The sequence below is a fragment of the Pristis pectinata genome, chromosome 20 (assembly GCF_009764475.1).
Source record: "Pristis pectinata isolate sPriPec2 chromosome 20, sPriPec2.1.pri, whole genome shotgun sequence".
Classification (NCBI taxonomy): domain Eukaryota; kingdom Metazoa; phylum Chordata; class Chondrichthyes; order Rhinopristiformes; family Pristidae; genus Pristis; species Pristis pectinata.
In genome coordinates, this window is record NC_067424.1 from 14,457,744 (window position 1) to 14,474,994 (window position 17,251).

General features: G+C 39.2%; 1 protein-coding gene across 2 annotated transcripts in view; it reads left to right on the plus strand.

Moving 5' to 3' along the window:
- lrig2 (leucine-rich repeats and immunoglobulin-like domains 2) overlaps positions 1 to 17,251 on the plus strand; it is a 60,231-nt gene that overhangs the window by 14,919 nt on the left and 28,061 nt on the right. For both annotated transcript variants that reach the window (XM_052034705.1, XM_052034706.1), the window contains exons 2-4: positions 12,560 to 12,631; positions 12,725 to 12,799; positions 14,434 to 14,568. In XM_052034705.1, coding sequence (XP_051890665.1) covers positions 12,560 to 12,631; positions 12,725 to 12,799; positions 14,434 to 14,568 — 282 coding nt within the window. The remainder of the gene's footprint in view (positions 1 to 12,559; positions 12,632 to 12,724; positions 12,800 to 14,433; positions 14,569 to 17,251) is intronic.

Below are 17,251 nucleotides of genomic sequence, written 5' to 3' on the forward strand. Positions count from 1 at the left end.
GCTATCCATTGTTGGTGCTAGATTTTCAGTTGGGACAGTTTTTTCCTATTTGCCAATAACTTCTTCCTATATGTTCAATGTGATTCTAATTAGACTTGTTTATTCAATATTTGAACTATTTTGTATTTTTTTTCCATTAGCCATTTGTGGTAAAACATTCCACATTCTAACATTTTAAAAAGAATGTTCCAACTTCCCCTTCGTTCTTCTAGTAAGCTTTATCCTTTGCCACAGATTTTGTAACCCGATTATTGCTTTGAATAATTTGCAAAACTACTTTAGAGTTCCCTTTGACAGTCTAATCGTCTTGGATGAAGATTTTTAATTTTCAAAGCTCTTCACAATTATAATCCTCCAATCTGTTGGATTGAAGTTATCCTATTTTTATATTTGCAAGAGCCTTTCTATGACTCTAGACCCACATCACAATTCTAGCCTGATCACAGTTGTAATGGTGCACTCCCCAATATTATGACTAACCCTCAAATATGATGTAGCAGGCTCCTAAGAGACCATAGTAACTAGATAACTCCAAATGACTTAACTGTCACATAAGTAAATAGCTTAGTTTTACCACAGTGCATAAGAATGAAAAAATGGTACTTCTGCTTGCTCAAGGCTTCAAAGTTATAAAACTGATAATGGCTTTCTGAAAGTTCAATCCCAATCTTGTATTCAGATGTAATTTAGAGAGCACTGAATCAAAGTCGCATCAATTTATTAAGTTTTTTTAGTGAATAAATTGGGTTATAAAAGCTTTTGCAGTATTATGAATGTTAGGCCACAGAAATCTAAATCTTTATTTCATATTAGCTGTTACATCTTGCTAAATGGCACAAGCTTTTTAGTGCTGTCTACTCACAATAGAAGGGGGTTATTTTATAAGTGCATATACATTTTGTAAGCATTGCTTCCAACCAGTGAGAGATTTGGGATTCTAATTTGTTTCATTTTCCAGTTTTGTATTACAAATTTATATAGTTGTGTATCTATTACTGACTCCTGTGCATAGTTGATGGTTATTGAATGGGGTGGGGGGGAGAGACCCTTAAAATTGCAAGCAATTTAATGTATGTGTAGGATGAGCTCCTTCCTCTAACAAGGATTAACAGATACCAAACTTGGTCTGATTCTACTGTTGCAGATAGCTAGACTCCTCTCAACAGAAATATTTAGCGCACATTTTGTTATCATTTGTAATGATTTTTATGATACTTCACATGTATCAAGTAGTACATCACCAAAAGCAATTGGGTTAGGTCTTCAGAGAGCTTCACAGATTAGCTGTTAAATCTCTGAAACAAGTGAGTTAAATGGAAAGGAAAGTTCCAGGTTTGAACCTCATCTGAATTGGAGCTCTTGTTCAGAAGAGTTCCCTGAGCCAGTGAGAGAAGAATAAGAAAAAATTGTTGTGCAGCTCCTGCTTTTGATTTTGTAGTATTTACTTCAAGTTCTCCTTTAAAAATGATCTCAAGATTTCTAGATCATTTACTGCAGGTTGAGAGGAAAGAGTGTAAACAATTGTTTCCAATGACTTCCTTGTTAACACTCAATAACTTCCTTCCAGATCAATATGATTACATCAATAGCTACTGTACCATTTAAGGGAAATACAGTAAAAGCAGTTGAATTGAAAATATTGAAAAGTGCAGCTCATCAAGATGCTGTAGGATGTGTAAATTGTCTGCTGCTTAAATTGCTTTTTAAAATAACACAAGATTGGCAAGTGGTAGGTAGAGAAAATGTGATCATCGTAGAACATAGAACAGTACATCTGTAACTTAATGTTGGAGCTCTGAAGAAATGAAGGCCCTTTTAAAGCTTGAAATCTGTGGGCTTGCATTTCCTAGACATGTTATAAACTATTCCCACTATCTGAATAATTCAGACAGTGATAGCACTCAAAGGCTATATTCTCAGCACCTGTTCCCTGCGTAATGTCAGTGATGTGAATAATTTATCTTCCTCTGCAGTTATGGCATTGAGCTATTGGTTCGGTTGTCACTTATTGATTCAGAATTCAAGCCATAAAAACAAATTATCTTGTATTGCATATAACAAAGTTTAAAAATTTATTGTTGAACAAACACATAACAAATTCAAGGCTGTTTTGTTTAGAACATTGTTATTGAAATGTAGTTCCAGTTTGTATTTCTCCTTGAAGTAAACAAAAGTTTACATAAGTAAGCAAGGCTACATTAAACAGATTTTTGTTACATTATTATTGTATTCCCCAAGTGTATGCTTCATGGATAATGTAGAATATATAAGAAAAAATGAGGCAAAAGCAAAAAAGGGACTTGGATTGTTGAAACATATTGTTGCTAAATCACCAGCTTTGCCTGGTGCAGAACAGCCAGGATCATGTTGAATGGAGGGGCAGGCTTGCAGGGCCACGTGGCGTATTCTAGCTCCTATTTTCTTGTTCTTGTATTCTTACTTATTTGGTTGTAAAGGTGGCGATGTGGTGGTTACATGTTGAAATCCATCGGCTGTATGGTTGCTCACTTGGTGTTCAGCAAAAGAATTTCAAAATTTAAGTCCTAGTGACCTGAAGGCATGGGCACCAGTGGTGAAAATTGCAAATACTTCCATAAACACACCAAATATCTTGAATGGTTATAGAGGTGGAAAATGTCATTGAATTTGTTGGCTCCCAACAGCAGTTTCTGCATTTCAGTCTTAGGAGTGCATAGGTATGTTCACAGCACGTGGACCAGTCATATTAGGGCTGGGGGGGAGGATGGTGTGGGGATGAGGAAAGGTGGGAATAGAAACTATTTAAAGTTAAAATGAAAGCAAGTCTCACAACAGATTGTATGTATTTGTAAGATCATAATGGATCTTACAAACTGATGCCTTGATTATTTATTTTGTTGCTTTGCTTTGTGCAACTTGGCTGTCCTCTTTGCCTACATATATTTTTCAAATAAGTAATTAATTAGCTGTCATGTCATGTCCTTGGGGGATTTCCTGAGTACAGGAAAGGTGCTATATATTTTTCTAATCAATCTCCCAAAAAAAGTTACCCAGGGCTTTTTTTGAAATAGAGAAACTGAAGCCGTTCATGGCTTTACTGTGCTATAATTAACCTACCAATCCACCTGTCTTTGGGGTATGGGAAGAAACCAGAGCACCTGGAAGAAACCCATGCAGTCACAGAGAAAATGTGCAAACTGCATACAGACAGCACCAGAAATCACAATTGAACCTGGGTCACTAAAGTTGAGGCAACAAGTTTGCTATCTGCACCATTGTGCCACCCAATTTGTCTATACTTCCAGTAAAAATATTTTAAAGGTTTACTTCTACTTACCAGTACATTACCTGCTAAAAGTTTCTGTTACAGGGAAAAGGCAGGAAAATGGAGTTGAAAGGGAAAAATAAATCAGCCATGATCGAATGGCGGAGCAGACTTGATGGGCTGAATGGCCTAATTCTGCTGTTATGTCTTATGGTCTCGTGGACACTCTGGAGGTAATATTCCACTGGTGCATTAACAGACAGCTATTATAAAACACAGCATTTGCTAACACTCAAGCTGTTTTTTGACCTCTTAGAGATTTTAAGAAGTCATCTTTCTGATAAATTTGCAAATTTTGGCTATCTGATTTTTGCAGGAATTTTTTGACTTATTTTATTCTTTGGGGTTAAAATAATGATTTCCCTTGGGCCTCCACTCCACTTATTTCTCAGAATTATTTCCTGGGTTTTCCTAAATGACAGACCTCGCCACACCCCATTTACCTTTAAATTTCTTCCTTCAGCACATCATTGCTTAGATATCCAGAGTAGGCAGTCTATTGCCAGACATGGTATGGAAGTATTAATCATGTTGAACAGATCTTTGCTTCATGCAGCACCTCCTCCAATAGAGCTATATACTAACCAAAATCCTGAAATTTAAGATTGACAAGGCAAACCTGTCATGTATATTAGTAAGCAACTTCTATTAATTCATGGGTGTAGATGGTGGATTTCACTGGCAGGGTGAATATTTATTGCCAATCATTTATTACCCTTGTGAAAATGCTGGTGTGCCATCACCTTGAACCAATGTAGTCCTTCATGAAGGTATACCCACTGTGCAGTTCAATAGGAAGTTCCAGGATTGAGTCCCAATGATGTATGTATAGTGGTATTTTCCCAAGACAGGGTGGTGTGTGACATGAAGGAGAACCTGCAGGCAGTGACGTACATCTATTTCCTTGTTCTCAATGGCAGTATAGATTTTGGGTTTGTGAAATGCTTCCAAGTAAGTTTTGGTTAGCATCTGTGTTTTATACAAAATGATTTATATATAGTGGTCCCCACTGCAGCTGCTTTGTCCTGGAGAATGGATGTTTAAGCTTAGTGCATGTAGTTACAATTTAGCAAATGCATTATCTAAGATGGTGTTGAGTTGTTTGAGTATTGCTGGACCAGAGTCTCTCTTTTGCCGTGCCCTTTCCTGTTCAGCTGTCCTCAGACTGATGTCTCAGTGTAGCTCTGCCACACACTTCATCTGCGAAGCGTTTTCTGAGATGCATTGTAGAGAGCTGCTGTAGGCATGGCCAGCCCTTGCACAGACTCCTTAAATTGATCTCGGACTTCACTTCCACTTAGTCACCGTGTTTTAACCCATTACCTCCATGAACTCTGACACTACCTTTCTTCCATGAACCCCAATTATTGAATCTTATCTCTTTCCCTGATATCCCCACTTCCTATCCTAATCCACAAGCCTTGTCCCTCTTGAATTTAATGTTGGCCTTGAATGTTGCATAATGGCAGTGGGTCACTTTGTCATGACTGATAAAATGGCTTAATATGAGAGGAAAAACGTCCCATAGGAACACATCTCCACCCATAACTGGGGGTTCATGTTTTGGGAAATTGCAAAACACAACCCCTGTGTGACACAAGGGTCACCTGTATTTGTGTATGCATGAGGTGCAATTCCATCTCTGGTTAATACATAGGTGTTATGAGATCAATTTGTAATGCATCCTCATTTATTTATTATCTGTTCAAAGAGCATTATTTTGCACCAGCTTTTCTTGTAGGCACATAATTTTTTTATGCCTGTTGAGAGATTGCAAATTCATTTTGAAACTGTTAATTTAATTTTGTGTTTAAATTTTTTGGATAAAAGATCTGCATATAAACACAACTTTGCTCAAGGAGGAACTTTTATCTTTTTGAGGAGATGGTAGTTAGAAAAGTTTTTTTTCCCCTGGGGAATTATTTTTAGTTTGAAGCAATCCAGTAGATTTATCAACATTTAGCTGAGGTGAATTACTGAGTATAAATTTCTGCACATTTTAATGCTTGTAACAACATTTAAAGGAGCTTTCAAGTTTAATGATGTGCAATCAGATTGGAAACTAATCAACTGGAGAGCATAGCTCCAACATTTTCAGTTATGAGTTGCTTTTAAGGACAGCAGTTGCTGGAATCCATGCATAGTAAATTGTAATTTTAATTCATGTACTTTTCACAAACACTGCATTTTCACAGCTGATGAATCTGCAGTTTGGTGTATATACTTTTTTTTAATTGATTGGCAATATGCTGTAGTGACCAGTTATTTCTGCCCAGTGTACCTAATTCATCTTACCAACTTTATCAAGAATCATTCTACCTCGACCTGAAAAATATACAAACACTTTGTTTCCATCCCCCTTTGAGAAAGAGAATTCCAAGGGCTCACTATCCTCGGAGGAAAACAAAAATGCTTCATCTATCTCCCAAAAGAGAACAGTCTCTCCATCCGAACTCCTTGGGTCATGTCCAAACAATATGTTAAATCAGTGCCTTTCAGGATATTTGAGGGCAAGTCCAGGCACCTTATTACAGGTCTGAGTGATGCACTAGAACTTAAATGGGAAGATCAATTTATTTTATTGCTTTCACAGCTGGTAAGGTTGTACAAGAGTACTGTTCGAGGTTAACATGAAAGACAGTTTGAATTTGCCAAAGATTCTTTTTTTCCAGAAGTGTCCCGAATGATTTTAGACAGTGTGTTAGCTGTTCATATTGAAATTACACTGATAACCACTTAGCACTATCCCCAAAAGTGCAGATTTGTTAACATGTTCTTGGTTCTGGAGTCTGAACATCTGCTTGTGCTGTGTGCTGCTGCCCTCTGCTGGAGCTCCAGCAGCAATGGAAGAGTGATCTCGTCACTGCATTGCTCACTGTGGACTATCTATTGCTCACTGAGGAGGCAATATATTGCGCTTTCCTATGAGAGGCAGGCAATGCGGTCAGAACTGGTGGCTGCACCTTGGCTCCCATGGTGAGTATGGACCATCACTGACCTCGAGCAATGGCTGCTCCGTGTGTTGACAGACCATCCATCTCCTGTGATTTCTTTTATCAACTCCTGTTAGATGAGATGAAATCTCTTGTCCTCCCTGCACAACTCTCCTCAGCTGGGAGATTGGTAACAAAGTCAACGGCAGCAAATGCCATGCTGGCCAGGATGCACTCTTGTGCCCCGCATCTCAGTGCTGAGTGGCCGCACCCAACACCCCAGGCCTCTGCTGCTCACTCAATGCTCAGTCATGTGATGATCATTTTAACTAATTCATTTGTGCAAGAGTGCCAGTGGAGGACTGAGATCTCAACCATGTTCCCAGTGCAGTAGTGTTCTTAATTAAGCATCTTTCTATATGTAATGTTTTAAGGAATGCTCTTGTGCCGATTTCCACTAACACTCTTGTTCCTGGGAATGCATTCTTAGTGCCAAGTGAGGTACCAATGTGGAAAGTAAATTGATGTTTAATATGTTCCAAAAGGAAAACAATACTGCAATAATAAAAACACAATACTAAAAATACTCAATAGTTTAAGCAGAATACATGGAAAGAGAAACAGTTAATATTTCAAATCAATATCCTTTCATCAGAGCTTCTAATAAGATGGTGCTTCAAATTCTGCAGTTTCTACAGTGGTGACCTGGTGCACTAATTTCACTAAAATGGTGCAAGTATTTGCTTCTGCACTTTTAAGTGTCTGATGCCATCTGTGGAATCAATGGATTTTCTGTTTACCATTACTCATCAAGGGTGCTGTGAGTTGTTGGAGATCTTGCATCTTAGCATGGAACATTAAGAACATAAGAAATAGAAGCAGGAGTAGGCCAACTGGCCCGTCGAGCCTGCTCCGCCATTCATTAAAATCATGGTTGATCTGGCCGTGGACTAGGCTCCACCTACCTGCCTTTTCCCCATAAGCCTTAATTCCCCTACTATGCAAAAAAAATCTGTGTCTGAAATATATTTAATGAGGCAGCCTCCACTGCTTCCTTGGGCAATTGAGTGCAAACAAGTTTGATTTGGTGATGGTCTGGTTTGAATAATTCTGTAAATTGCTACATAAAGTTTACAGTCATTTTGTTTATATTGATGTTAGTACTTTGAGCAGTAAAGAAGTTTTTGAATCCATAACACTCTATCATGGGCAAATTTTAAAATCTCAGTTGTTTGGGTCGTATCTTGAGTACTGAAGATGGATGTGAGTGTGCTCCATGTACAGCTTTAAATTTGGATGAGGTAGCAATAAAGCACTTTCAGCTGGAGACTGGAACAAACATCTAGCAGAATCAATTGACTTTCATTAACCAGATAGTAAGCAGCATCTGACTTTATAGGTTCTGGCTTCAAGACTCATTTTAGAACCACGAGCATATTTTTTATAAAAAGGAGAGCTGCTAACCATCATAGAGACGGAGCTGCTATTAATGTTAATTTTCTGTTCATTGGAGTTGATCACTATGGTGTTAATCTTTGGAAAAATTAATTTTGGTTAAAATTAGGAAGATACTCAGCCCTGAGATTATTGCATGTGAAGGGAAATCCAGTGAAAGCTTTATAATTGTTTTTACTTGTATGAAATAGCAATAAATATATCAGAATATACTTTTTGATTGTTTAAAAGCTGAAAGATGTATTGGTTTATTATTGTCACTTGTACCAAGGTACAGTGAAAAACTTGTCTTGCATACCGTTCATACAGATCAACTCATTACACAGTGCACTGAAATAGTACAGAGTAAAAACAATAACAGAATACAGAGTGAAGTGTCACAGCTGCAGAGGAAATGCAGTGCAGGTAGACAATAAGGAGCAAGGTCATAACGAGGTAGATTATGAGGTTAAGAGTCCATCTCATTGTATAAGGGAACTGTTCAATAGTCTTATAACAGTGGGATAGAAGCTGTCCTTGAGCCTGGTGGTACATGCCCTCAGGCTCTTTTATCTTCTGCCTGATGGGAGAGGGGAGAAGAGAGAATGACTCGTGTGGGTGGGGTCTTTGATTATACTGGCTGCTTCACCAAGGCAGAGAGGGGTATAAACAGAGTTCATGGAGGGGAGGCTGGTTTCTGTGATGTGCTGGGCTGTGTCCACAATTCTCTGCAGTTTCTTGCGGTCCTGGGAAGAGCAGTTGCCATACCAATCCGTGATGCATCCAGATAAGATGCTTTCTGTGGTGCATCGATAAAAGCTGGTGAGTGTCAAACTGGACATGCCAAATTTCTTTAGCCTCCTGAGGAAGTAGAGGCGCTGGTGAGCTTTCTTGGCTGTGGTGTCTACGTGGTTGGACCAGGACAGGCTATTGGTGATGTTCACTCCTAGGAACTTGAAGCTTTCAACCCTTTCAACCTCAGCACCGTTGACGTAGACCAGAGCATGTGCACTGACCCTCCCCCCCCCCCCCCCCCCCCCCTTCCTGAAGTCAATGACCAGCTCTTTAGTTTTGCTGACATTGAGGGAAAGATTATTGTCATGACACCATGTCACTAAGCTCTCTATCTCCTTCCTGTACTCTGACTCATCGTTATTTGAGATACGGCCAACTACAGTGGTATCATCTGCAAACTTGTAGATGGAGTTAGAGCAGAATCTGGCCTTGCAGTCGTGAGTGTATAGGGAGTAGAGTGCTGAGGATGTAGCCTTGTGTGGCACCAGTGTTGAGAATAATCATGCTGGAGGTGTTGCTGCCTATCCTCACTGATTGCAGTCTGTTGGTCAGAAAGTCAAGGATCCAGTTGCAGAGGGAGGTGTTGAGTCCCAGGTCTAGGAGTTGGGTGATGAGTTTGCTTGTAATTATAGTATTGAAGGCTGAGTTGTAGTCAGTGAACATTAGTATAACGTAGGTGTCTTCACTGTCCAGATGCTCCAGAGATGAGTGTAGGGCCAGGGAGATGGCGTCCACTGTAGAGCTGTTTCGGCAGTAGGCAAATTGGCAGTGGGTCATGGTTTTCTGGGAGTCTGCAGTTAATGTGTGCCATGACCAGCCTCTCGAAGCACTTCATGATGTTGGATGTCAGAGCTACCGGTCGATAGTCATTAAGGCATGTTACCTTGTTTTTCTTAAGTACCAGGATGACAGTGGTCTTAAAATGGGTGGGAACCTCCGATTGAAACAGGAAAGGTTAAATATGTCTGCAAGTACCCCCTCCAGCTGATCAGCACAATATCTGAGCACATGGCCAGGGACACTATCCAGGCCAGATGTTTTCCTCGGGTTCACTCTCCAGAAGACTGATCTTGTGACTACTGGTTCAGTTGCATTGGAGGCTGTCAGGGTGGGTGGTGACAAACTAATCCCCTTCTGTTCAAAACGTGCATAGACTGCATTAAGCTCATCAGGAAGGGATGCGCTGTTGTTGACCATGCTGCCCGACTTCGTTTTGTAGCCTATTTATAGCATGTAAGCCCTGCCACAACTGACGGCTGGTTTGGGACTCTATTTTGAACTGATATTGTCTCTTGGCATCTCGGATAGCTTTACGGAGGTCGTATCTCGATTTCTTGTAAAGGTCAGGGTCACCTGATTGGAATACAGCAGCCCTGAACTTCATTAGGGAGTGGATCTCCCGGTTCATCCATGGTTTCTGGTTTGGGAACATCCTGATTTTCCTCTTTGGTACACAGTCCTCAACGCACTTGCTGATAAAGTTTATGATGGTGGTGACATACTCATCAAGGCTGGCAGTGAGTCTTTGAACATGGACCAGTCCACTGACTCAAAGTGATCACGTAGAAGCTTATCAATTTCCTCAGACCAGCACTGCATGACTTTCTGTACTGGACCCTCCCGTTTCAGTTTCTGTTTGTGTGTATGGAGAAGGAGCACAGCCTGGTGGTCTGATTTACCAAAGTGAGGGCGAGGGGTGGCTCACACGGCATCTTTGATGGTTGTATAGCAATGGTCAAGGGTGTTACGGCCCCTGGTGGGACAGGAGATGTGCTGGTAGTAATTTGGTAACACATTCTTCAGGTTGGCATGGTTAAAGTTGCCAGCAAAAATGAAGAGGACCTCAGGGTATCCTGTTTCAAGGCTGTTGACCACAGAGTGTAGTTCATTGAGTGCAGGCTTCATGTCTGTCTGGGGTAGAATGTCAACTGCCATCAGGATAGCTGAAGTGAACTCCTGCGGTAGATAGAATGGTTGACACTTCATCATTGGATATTCCAAGCTGGGTGAGCAGGAGATCACCAGGACCGTCACCACAAGTTACTGACTAAGAAGCAGACCCCTCCACCTCTAACTTTGCCCAATGGTGCTGTACAGTCCATTTGGTGGATTGAGAAGCCCTCGGGTTATATGGCACAGTCAAGTGAAGCAGATGTAAGCCATGATTTGGTAAGATATAGCACACAGCAGTCCCTTAGTTCTCTTTGGTAGGTCAGTCTTGCCCTTATTTCATCAACTTTGTTCTCAATGGCCTGGGCGTTAGCTAGTAGCATGCTGGGGAGTGTGGGGTCAGTCTTGTACCCACGCTGTTTCAGCCTCCCCTGCAGCCCAGCCCTCTTACCACACTTCCGAGGTAAGTGGCTGCAACTCATTGGTCCTGGAAGTCCTGGCATGGAGGCACCTGGTAAGTGATTGCTTAAGGACAGACCTGGAAGACTTGTTACCAGCCAGAGTGCATCACACTCCTAATGGTGCGCTGAATGTCCATCTAGTTTTTGTGCAGTGAGTGGGGCTATGTCTCAAACAAAAGATCCACCTTCTGGGCAATGTCTCACAGAATGTAGACGAGCTTTATAATTTTCTCACCAAAGAATCTGTTCCTTTGTGTCTCTCCCACATTCCCCAAAGGGATGGATTTGTGTAAAAGCTCCAGAAACGGACAAAACCAGTTATATTCCACAAAATGTCATCTACAAATCATGGGGAGAGAGAGAGGCAGCATGAAACAGACCCTTCAGTCCTGCGAGTCCACACTGACCACCCATTTTCACTAATCCTATGTTAGTCCCATTTATTTTCAAGGCAGGCTCAATTTTCACAGCATAGAGCATTGAATGCAACAACAGTAAGAAATATCTAGAGTTAATGTCTTGTATATTCATTACAACATTGCTATCACTTAATAGTTTACAGATGAACTTTTCTCTTGAGCAAAACATGAACAGAAACTGTGGATGAATTCCAGAATGTACATTAATAGAGACATTGTTCACACATGTTCAGTCTGTCAGCAGGTATGTGCAGATTGTGACTGAGATGCAGACTGTGATTAAACTTGTACCACAGTGGTTCAGTTATCTTTCTTGTTGTGCACTCCTGTTCAGATTATGGTAGAGTTTAAGTCAGATATCACATTTGGGCTGTCAGCACCAGGAGCCGGCTATCCTCTCTCCAGTAAGAGGTGCAGGCAAAAGAATGCGTACTCCTGGAGCTTTTAAAACATTCAATCTTTAACTGAATGAGTAGAGCATTTAGCAGTTGTTGATGGATCACTCATTTTAACAATTTAACAAGGGGTTCTTTGCTTTTTCAGAATGTGAAACTGAAGATGTGTAACTCAAATATATTGACCATACAGAGCAAGTGCATCTGTACATAGTTTTAAGTATACTCATAATGATTGATAACTTGGGCAGAAAAAAAAACAGTGAACTGTAATGTTGTTGCCTGTTATATTTAGTCTGTGGTGTGTTTTTTAAATTTAAATTTGCATTACGTTCTGCATAATTTTCTTAAGAAGGTCCAGTATACACATTTTATTCATTGCAGATTTCAAGTAGCAAAATTGGCCACTGTAATAGACTAATACAATAAATAGTAATCTTCCTCATGAGTTTTTCTTAGTCAAGCAGATCTTAGTTTAGAGCCTATTTTCTTTTGTTTCATGGAACCTGCAAGCGACAAATATAAATCCAGACTCTTTCACCATCTAACAACAACTTGCTTTTCTATGTCATTTTAACTTAATGACAGAAATAATCAGGCAAAAATAAATATAAAGGAGCTTTGGAAGAGTGACCATAAGCGTACCCAGGGAAGGGAGGTGCACTGTTTTTAATGGCGGCGAGTGGTTTAGTAGGGTTAGAGGAGATTAGGAGCTTGGTAGGGATAGCCTTTGAAAACAAAGTGAGGATGATGATTCTAAATCTGAAAGAATAGTCGTTGTAGGTTAGCAAGGACAGGGGTTATGGGTGAGTAGGATTTTGTGTGACTGGGAAATGAGTTGCAAAGCACATGACTATTATGACCATCTTTAAATATTAAGAAGAATTGTATTGGAGGATGCATTGATTTTTGAATTGTTCTATTACAGAGACTTGAGTCATAACAGATTAGTTTCCATTAAAGATGCTGTATTTGATGGTCTTCATGGACTACTGGAAGTGTGAGTATCCTGCCAATATTTGATTTTGTTGAATACTTCAAAGAATTACTTAAATATCAGAATTTTTGCTAATTGATCACTTCCCTCCTCAAGGAAAATCAACTATAATCTACTCACTTCAATCCCGTCATTAGGAGCTGCAACAGCTAACATTACCATCCTGTCGTTGTAAGTACAATGTTGGGCTGCTATCTGTACATTGATTGTGTTTAATTTAATTTCTGGCACTTTTTCTCCAAAGGAAGAGCATGATAATTTCCAATCACTCACTTTGCAAAAAAATTCCTGTTCACTGATCCACTGACAAATTGCAATTAGAGAATTTTTTTTTACTTTGACCCTCTATCCTTTATTGTGGATAATAAAAGAATAGTTCTTGGAAGAGGAAAATCTTTCTCTCACTCATAGTTTTCTGGTATAGTACAATTAAATCAAAGTTCATTCTGTACTGTTCCAAAATTGTGCTTCAGCTGCTACTGTGTATGATTTCGTTCCTCGCCATTCTTTCCCTTTCCTCGCCCATCATTCTGTGATACATTCAGCAAAAGTAAAGCTAAGTTAGGAATGAATTCACATTCACTATAAACCAAATTGTGTATCTCCCAGTTGGCCCCATCTTGATAATAAAGTGAGCTGTGGAGATGATGGCTGTTTAAAACATCCTGAAGCTTTCTATTTCCTTATAATTTTGCATTTTATGTGGAGAGTTTTAACACTTACTGCTTTAAAAAAAATCCAATCCTTGCACATGTGGCATTGGTTATAATAAGGCATCACCACTGCTGAGGTGTGAGAGAACAGTTTTGAGGTTTTTTTGATCTGTTGAATGTTTTAGTCTATTTCTACTCAAGTTAATAACTGTTCAAGACTACAAGTCCAAGTCACCCATAATGGGTATGTTTTGACTAGTTTGTCACTAGCTAGTGTCAACATCCTCCCAGCATATTTCTAGAACAGTACAGCACAATACACGCCCTTTGGCCCACAATGTTGTGCTGACCTATATAAACCTACCCCATGATCAATCTAACCCTTCCCTCCTACACAGCCCATAACCCTCCATTTCTATTGTCTGTTGGCATGCTGCTCCAAAGGTTAATATGATTTTCCCAATAAATAAGGCTTTGGTATATTTTTATTCTGTCCCATTCCCTCGAGCTCCCTCTTAAACCTCCTGCATTTCTATCTCTCTCCTCATCCATATATCCTTCTTAGATCCTTTTTGAGCAAGCTTTTGGAAACCTTTCTCGTATCATCTTTTTGGATGGATGTCTATTCCTTTCTTTTATTTCTTCTCTGCAATGCCACATATTTCCGTTGGTGCAAGCTGATCCACTTTCCTAATGCCAGTTCTTTATCTCCCACAGAAAGGACTAAGCTTTTTTAGTGATTTTAAAAATAAGCTTAAATTATTAGAATATGTAAAGCCAATTAACATGCAGAAAAATTGTTGCTTTTATGCCTCAATGTAAGGGTAACACTTTTTTTTCTCAAATTGGTTTCTGTACTTTGTCTGCTGTAATGTTTCTAATTATTCTAAGTTGGATCTGTGTGTTCGTAGCTATTATTGAAAGCAGTCTAATTATAAAATTGTTGTGGAAATTTCCCTCCAACCCCAATTCCTTCCTTTAAACATTCTTTCACTGACTGGTTCATGCTCTCTGGTATTTTATATATAAAAAAAAGTTTCAAATTCTACTTGAATACTTAAATGTCCTTTTTGGAGGACTGCAGAATCATTGGGGTCAGGGAGAATATTCATTAAGAAAGGTTAACTGCAACTTTGCTACTTTATTTTTCAGAACACATAATCGGGTGGCAGAGATAATTGCATTGGATCTTCAGCCATACAGCTCTTTGGAGACTTTAGATCTCAGTTCAAACATGATTTCAGAAATCAAAACTACTTCGTTTCCAATAATGCAGCTGAAAAATCTGTGCGTAATTAAGAATTTCATTATCTTTTATTGTTTTATAACATAGGTGTGTTGTAGCAATGTACTTAAACAGTGTTGTTTGGTACTAGATGGAAGTACAAAATAGAACAATAAAATTGTAAACTGATGAACCAAGCAGGTATTAATGAGTCGGATTGTAAAGTATATAGTATAGTAACATATATAGAATTGCCTTGTTATCTATGGTAAAGGCTTGTAATTTCTTGTTGTGCACAGATGACTTGATTATATACAAAGATATCATCCTTGTGATCTGTGCCTATATCTCAACCTAGCATTATTTAATTTTCTATTTATAACTTAAAAGTATGGGTGTGTGTGTGTGTTTTTTTTAAGGCTCTTTTGCCCTTTGTAAGCATGAGTTATAATTTAATTCTGAGTGTTATGGTGTAGTTAGATAATCCTGTGATGCAGGAAGAGCATGCAGTGGGCAGTACTTAGCATTACATTTTAAAGAGAAGATCTACCAACAAAATCTTCATATTTTTCATCTGGGTAACAATGAACATCTTTGTTTCATTCTTCCTAACCTGTTTTTTTTGTATACTATCCTTTCTTTCCCCCATCTTGGTAGTTCCAGACTTTCTAATAATTTTCATTTCAGATTTTCAGCTTGTAAGCAGCAGTTGAACTTTGTACACAATGTTTAATACACAGAATTTAAAAGAGCAATCCATGTAATCCAACAGATCTGCCAGTGTTTAGGTTGTACACAAGTCCTTTGCCAGTTGAAATGAAAATAACTTATTGTGACATCAGACATTTTAAATGTTGAAAATGTATTTTGCCTACCTTTTCACTTTCTACTGTAATCTATTTAATCTTTGCTAACCACATAATCATTAATCTAAATATGTTTCAGAATTAACCATTTATGTAGGTTGCATTCAGCAAGAAGGCAAGTTCAGCGTTAAGACTAATGATTTATTAAAGTGGCTAACTGCCATCTTTAACTAAAGTATTTGGAACAACTTGAACAGAACATCATGAAAGGATGTTTGAGTCCATCTCAACTCGTTGTAGATGGTCATTTTTTTAAAATCCTTTATAGGGAAGGTGAGGTCCTGATTCTGAATAGAGTAGATTAATTGTTGAATTCCATGCAAGTACTTCAATTTCTAATTGAAAAGGCTCAAAGCTGTTTGAACTGTGTCCTATGGATTTCCATATGATTCGAGCCCATTGTGATTTGGCTCCGTGGAGTCTGCTACACTATTGTGTTTTTCCAGTCAGTGGGCATGGATTGTGTCAAGAGTTCTGGGGGAGTGTTTTTGGGCTAGGGTATTTATTATTCAAGCCTGTCTTCAGATGCATAGAATGGTTTAAATATTTGATATCACCTCTGCTCTACAAAGCTTTTGGTGGTTTGTGGCTGGATATATTCACAAATGTTTTACTATTTACACAATATACATTTAGCTCTACACATTTCCAGAAAGCACTTCCTTTATTTATTCATTTTCAGAATCTGGGTGGTGTTGGCAAGCCAGCATTTATTGTCCTTGCTTAATTACCCTTGAACTGAATGGCTTGCTATTCCATTTTATAGTCAACCACATTTGGCAGGTCTAGAGTCCCACACAGGCCAGAGCAAATAAGAGTGGCAGATTTCCTCCCTTGAATGACATCAATGAACCAACTTCACTTTTACAACAATCTGGTAATTTTTGAGGTTATCATCCCTAATGACCTTTTAAAATTCCAAATTATTAACTGAATTTAAATCCCATGGCTACTATGGTGGGATTTAAGCTGGAATCTGGTCTGTATATTGCTACTCTAGCCCTCTGGATTACTGGACCATTTGATAAACTTTTCCCAGTGAGGTTTTCCCTTTTCTATTTTAACATCCATAAATCTCTAGGACTAAAAGTGTACATAAATCCCTAGGACCATAACTGTACACAATACTCCAAGTGCAGTCTCACTAAGTAGTTGATGAGGCCACACTTGGGTAACTGTGTACAGTTTTGGTTGTTCTGTTATTAGAAAAAATGTGGTTAAACTGGAAAGAGTGCAGAGAAGATTTACAAGGACTAAAGGCCTGAGTTGTAGGGAGAGGTTGGCCAGACTAGGTCTTTGGAACATAGGAGAATGAGGGGCGACCTTACAGAAATGTTTAAAATTATGAGAGGCATTGATAAGGTGTATGGTAAGTCTTTTCCCCAGGGTAGGGGAGTCCAAAACTAGGGGGCATAGCTTTAGGATGAGAGGAGAAAGATTTAAAAGGAACCTGAGGGGCAACTTTTTCCACACAAAGGGTGGTGAGTTTATGGAATGAGCTGCCAAAGTGGTTGAGGCAGGTACAATAGTATCATTTAAGAAGCATTTGAATAGGTACATGGAGGGGCAAGGCTTGGAGGGATATGGGCCAAATGCAGGAAATTGGGACTAGCTGGGTGGGCACCATGGTCGGCGTGGACTCATTTGGGTTGAAGGGCCTGTATCCGTGCTGTTATGCTCTATGACTCAAAAATGTGGTTAATTGAGCAAACAACTTTGTTTTTAGATGAATAGACTCAAAAGTAGTGGCTATGAGAGTCTTCCTGCTCTGCACCAGATAATCCTACCCTTTGTTGCTTGCTGGATATGTCGAACTCAATCGGAGAAAAGACTCAAAAGACCACTGTTCTTGTTCAATCTCTTTACTATTTGATCCGAG